The sequence below is a fragment of the Otolemur garnettii genome, unplaced genomic scaffold (assembly GCF_000181295.1).
Source record: "Otolemur garnettii isolate 467f Iridium unplaced genomic scaffold, OtoGar3 scaffold00083, whole genome shotgun sequence".
In the NCBI taxonomy this organism is placed as follows: domain Eukaryota; kingdom Metazoa; phylum Chordata; class Mammalia; order Primates; family Galagidae; genus Otolemur; species Otolemur garnettii.
In genome coordinates, this window is record NW_003852478.1 from 4,798,027 (window position 1) to 4,803,772 (window position 5,746).

General features: G+C 48.4%; 1 protein-coding gene across 2 annotated transcripts in view; it reads left to right on the forward strand.

Moving 5' to 3' along the window:
* The first annotated feature begins 1,681 nt into the window (after positions 1-1,681).
* Positions 1,682-5,746, forward strand: part of SLAIN2 (SLAIN motif family member 2) — an 80,016-nt gene continuing 75,951 nt past the window's right edge. The window contains exon 1 of one of the 2 annotated variants that reach the window (XM_003794590.3): positions 1,682-2,472. In XM_003794590.3, the coding sequence (XP_003794638.1) occupies positions 2,084-2,472 (389 nt within the window). In that variant the 5' untranslated portion in view covers positions 1,682-2,083. The remainder of the gene's footprint in view (positions 2,473-5,746) is intronic. The other variant, XM_012808102.2, reaches the window with a different exon arrangement.

A 5,746-nucleotide genomic window follows, 5' to 3' on the forward strand; every position in this document is an offset into this window, starting at 1 on the left:
GCCGGCGCCCTACTCACTGAGCCACAGATGCCCTCTGGTAATTTTTCTATTTTTAGCAAAGATAGGGTCATGAGCTCTTGTTCAGGCTGGTTTCAAACTCTTGAACTCAAGTCATTTTCCTACCTCAGCCTCCTAGAGAGCTAGGATTACAAGTGTGAGCCACCACACGCAGCCAAAATTGCAATTTTAAACATAGTGCAAACACCTGTTAAGAACTACTGATCAGGTAGTGCTATAGGAGTGCCCAACGATTTCTTTTCCTGCCACACATTTCCACACATTGGAAGAACAAGAGTCGTTGTGGGCCACACAGTAAATACACAACTAACAGTAATGGAAGCTGTGTATGTTAATGAAAAGGAAAAGTCCCCTGAATACTTTCCTAATACCCAACACTACAGATAAGCAAAACGGTCCTCAAATAATCTGCATGCCGCCCACAGGTTGGACACCTCTGTGGAATGGTCAGGAAGAGGTTTCTTGGATGGGTGAGAACGGAGAAAAGGTATTGGATTTGGCCGGTAGGATATTCTAGGCAAGGAAAACACAGACGTGAAAAATTAAAGGGTAGAAACAAGTAAATCCTGCCGTGTGAGTCCACACCCAGGTGTAACACGACCGGATCCGTGTTAGCTAAGGGTGGAGGGGGCAGTTTAAGGGAAGCAAGTCGCAGACCCAAGCCAAGTAGTTCACAGCTGGCATACGAAGAGCAATGAATTGATCAAAACAAAGCATTTTTGTTTTGTTTTGCTGCCACTAGTACACATAAAGGCAAATTTTTACATTCATACATCATTCAGCATTTTCTGATATCTGTCACAGCGTTTAAGTACTCTGAACATAGAAGTTTTTATAAAGTCAAGACACACTATGAGAAAGTTTTCTGAAGAAAATGTTGCGAAGGGCAGAGTATGGGTTAACGCAGAAAGGCAGGGGAGGAGCGGTTTCCCTCCCTCTGCTGCTGCGCCAGTGTGCTGTAAACATTAAGTTGGGAATACTGGGTTTTATGCCAGGTTTTAACCGATGAGATAATTCCTTTTTCTTTTCTTTTCTTTTTTAGGCAGGGTCTCCCGGCTGCAGTGCTGGGGCATCATCGTTGCTCACTGCAACCTCAAACTCCTCAAGTGATCCTCCTGGCTCAGCAGCTGGGAATCTAAGCTCGCGCCCCTGTGCCCGACTAATTTCTCTGTTTTTAAGTATTTAGTACAGCGTCTGGCCCGGAGCAAACACTCAACAAGTTATGATTGTTATTTTGACCTTAGATCTCTCTCAACAGTCTAAAATTCAGGATTCACATTTTCAGAGAGTCCTATGAGTCCCGAGAATCTCCTATTTCAAGCTGGCATCGATTAAATATTTGCTGAAAAAAGTGAACTGTCTCTCCACCGGGCCCGGCTGAACGCTCGCCCGAGAACCGGCCAGGAGTGGCCTGCGGATCCCACTCGCACTGTTTGGAAGTGGAGAACACTGCACGCCCTTCTTCCAAGACCAATCCCGGGGCCGGGCGAGAGTCGGGTTCGCAGTCTCAGCTCCGCCCGCAGCAAAGCGAGCCTCCTCTCCAGCTCTCGGCCTCGCCCGCGGTAGGAGTCCAGTTTCCCTGCCGTCCCGGCCACGTCCCGCCCCCGCCGGCGCTCCAGACACGCCCCTTCCGGCCGGAGCCCCACCCCGTCGCGCGCTTGGCCCGGCCCCGCCGGCCCCGCCCTCGGGCCCGCCCCGCCACGAGCTCGGCGTCTTGTCCTCTCAGCGCCCGCCGGCGGCCGCGTCCACCCGCGACGCTCTGAGGTCACCGACGGGGCCGGCCTGCGGGGGGCGGAGGGACGGAGGGAAGATGGCGGCAGGGGCCGGATATTGGCGCCGCCTCCCCCAATCCCGGAGCCGGCGCAGATGAGGCGGCTCGGCTGGGGCCAGCGGCGCTTTGGAACCCGAGCTGGGGGACCCTGGCGGTGGGGCCTGGCCGTGCTGGATGCCGGCGCCTCGGCTAGAGTGAGCGGCGGCGGCGGCGGCGGCGGCGCCTCTTTCCTCGGGCTCTTTCCTGTCGCTGTGGGTGCGAGCGGGTAGCCGGCGGCGGAGGCGGCGGGCCGGGATGGAGGACGTTAACTCCAACGTGAACGCGGACCAGGAGGTGCGGAAGCTGCAGGAGCTGGTGAAGAAGCTGGAGAAGCAGAACGAACAGCTGAGGAGCCGCTCCGGGGCCGTGCAGGGCGCAGGCTCCCTGGGGCCCGGCAGCCCGGCTCGGGCCAGCGGGTCCGCTCCGTCCTCCGGCACGGCGTCCCCTCGGGGCTTCCCCTTGGGCCTCAGCGCCAAGTCGGGCTGCGGGGCGGGGACGGCCCTGAGGCGGACGAGCAGCGAGGAGCTGCGGGACGCCACCTCTTTGCTGGCGGCGGGCGAGGGCGGCTTGCTGGACGAGGTGGAGCCGCTGCGGCCCGACGAGCTGGAGCGCCTGTCAGGCTGGGAGGAGGAGGAGGAAAGCTGGTGAGCGCGGGCGCCGGCTGGGCGGGGACGGGCCGCGGCGGACAGCGGCGTCCGAGGGTCCCCGGTCGGGCGCCTCGCTTTGTGCGGCCGGGTCGGCTCCCTGGCCGACACTTCGGGGTTTTCTGGCTTTGGCTGCGGGAAGGTCAGCTGGAGTTGGAGGTTCGAGGCGTGCGCAAGGAAAAGGGCCGGGAGCTCGTTTTCTGGGCTGGGACTGTGGGTGCTGGACCCTTTGGGGTCTGTGGGTTGGCACAGCTCGAGAAGGGCTCCTCGCCGGGCGTGGGGGGAGCCAGAGGTGGGAAACTGCTTTGTAGGGAGGGATCCTGCTTTGTGTGAAATACCGGCTTTCGGATGGGCGTTTTGGGTGTCGGGAGGGGTCTGCTGGATGGGATGTCACAGAGTGCCGGGGACAGACCGGAGTCGTCCGCGTCAGCGCAGCGGTCAGTGTTTTGGACCAATGTGAGAGGGGTGGATTTCTGGAGGGGCTGGGGAGCCTGTGTGAATCAGCACTCCCATTTGGGTAGTGGGGCACAGCTTGCTTTGTGTGAAGAGGGCAGAGGATGGTGCTGCTTTGTGTGAAGAGTCAAGAGTGGAACAGGCGCCCCAGCTCTTATTTTTTAAACAAGAATTGGGTCTGGCATTTTTCACCTGTGAGGTGACAGTTACCCCTGTCACCCTTCATATCCCCATCATGCTAGGGGCAGAGAAAAAGAGCATTATGTAAAAATCTAAACCAAAACTGTTGTCCTAAGCCACTTTTGGATGAAACTAACCCATACCTTAACACTACCTGTCGTTTTCTTAAGGAAGGATATAGGTGGCTTTTCTCATTTTATTGTTACCTAATGAAGATTTCCCTGGGAAATTCTTTCTCTTAATTCATTCTCTCTAAAGTTTTAACTTGTAGTTACAATGTGTCTACTTTGTTGACATTGAAACTTCTAATTTAGTGAGATCCACATCCTTCATGGACTCTTGTATCGCAGGACTGGAACTTTGCAATGTTCTGAGGTAGTTGGGAGCTTTGCCTGGATTCAGAGCCTAGCTTTGCCACTTACAAGCTATATGACCTTGGGCATAAGTTACTTTTAAGTCCCTTTCTTCTTATTTGATGGAGAAAATAATGGTACCTCTATGGAGTTGAAGAGTAAGTGAGATGATCCATGGGTGCATTTTAGCACTGGGTCTGCACATAGTAAACTCTCTAAAACTAGCAATTATTCTTAAGCCTAGTTATTTAAATCAAGAAACATTTAGTGAGTTCTTACATAATTTGGTGGGAGATTCTAAAGATTCTTAAGTGTTGATCCCTGTACATAAGGCACTTGCAGTCTTGTTGAGGGTTGACTTTTGTGCAGTTAAATAAACTAAGTTGTATGCAGTGAATTGCTCAGAGTACTGGCAGTGATCAGAAACTGGGAAGAAAATACTAGCCCAGAGTAGTTGGGACAGACTTTACAGAGGAGGTGGTTTTGGAGGCCGGGTTTGGGGAAAGAGGGGGAGGGCATTTTATGCTCTAGGAACTACAGGAGCAAAGTCAGAGGTATTCGTAGTAACTGATTAGGAAGATACGAGTGACAGAAACACTGTTAAATGTATCATGTCAAGCCTTTATTTTATTGCCAAGTGATACCAAATATTACTAGAAATGACTGTGGTAGTGACAGCTTTTCATATTAATGTGACATCACGTCCTCCCAAAGGAATGCTGGGTATGTATGCACTTTAAAAGAACCCAGAATCATCTAAATATCGTCACGTGCTGCTTCCAAATGATGATGATAATGATGCTTGTAACAATGAGGATTAGCTGCACTCATAAGCCCACTTTAGATTATGTATTATTAGAACACATTGACTCCACTTGTAGAAGCTGATTAGGTAGGTCTCTGGCCACTTTGGTTTCTGAGCACAGGCTTTGTTAAGGTAAAGCAAGTCGTCTTAGGTAACTATGCCAGGAGTTTGTTATGAGATGAGTCCTGCTTACTGCTTTGATCCCAGCTTTATATATCTTAATATTATAGATGTCTTTTGCTGTTTCTGTAAAGATTTGTGTGAATTGAAAGTTGGATAAATCATATTTAAAATGCTTTTGGGTGTAAGTTGAAGGAGGTGGATGTCAGTGATAGGGATTCATAGTCAAGAGTTATTTCTCAGTAAACTAAAGGTCTAGCGTCTGTAACTTTTACTCATTCTTGCTTTCTCATGTAGAGGGATGTTTTCCTCTAAGTGTGCATACCATAAAATGCTAATCCTAAACATGTCCAGAGGTATTATGTGGAAGAGTAATAGTAGGTTCTGGAGTCAAGTAAATGTAGGAACAAGTGGGTTCAACAAAAGTAAACAGGTTTCTTTAAATGCTGGATTTAAAAAAATTGAGATGCTTGTACTGAACATAGTAAATCTCCAAGGGATATAGTTTCTTAAATTTCAGCTTCCGAGGAACTAGTGTCTTATAGAAAACACACCTTATGGGGGAATGATAAGAAATACATCTTCCATCATATGAATAATTGAAACAAAAGTTTCACAAACTTTGGTTACTTTTACTACAAGTAGTATGCACTAATGCTCTAATAGTTTCTATTCTGTTCTATTTCATTAGAAAAAATGCTGGATACCACCTACTAAGCTGATTTTGTGACCCATTAATGGATTCTAACTCTATTTGAAAAACACTATTCTGGAATAACTCAGAAAAGTCTAGGGACAGGAACTAACATCACAGTGTGTCAAGCTGTCACAGGCAACTTATAGATATTTTTGCATCTAATTTCTGTGCATTTATGAAGTAGATATCATTTTCTAGGTAAGGAAACTTGATCTTCTCTAGGCATGAAATAACACACAGTTAATGATGGCACTTGGATTTGAATCCAGGTCTTTATACATCAGTGGCTATGCTGTTCCTCTGTATTTTACTTTTTCCAAGCATAATCCCTTTTTCACATGAATAGCCCCTTGAAGTATTTGAACACTACTATCATGTCTCTGCTAACCTCTTCTCCCTACCACATACTCTGAGCATTCTCTTCTCCAGAGTAGGTAATCCCAGTTTATTATTTTAATAAGTTCATAGATAATGTAATTCTCTGATCCTTCAGCCATGATTGTGATTATTTTTTTCTTAACTCCAGTTGCTCATTAGATGCTAGGTATATGTTGCTTGAGCTAACTGCAATTATTTTTTTTAACCAAATATTTTGTTAACAATCTTAACTTCTTTTTTTTTTTTTTTTTTTTTTTTTGAGACAGAGCCTCAAGCTGTCCCCCTGGG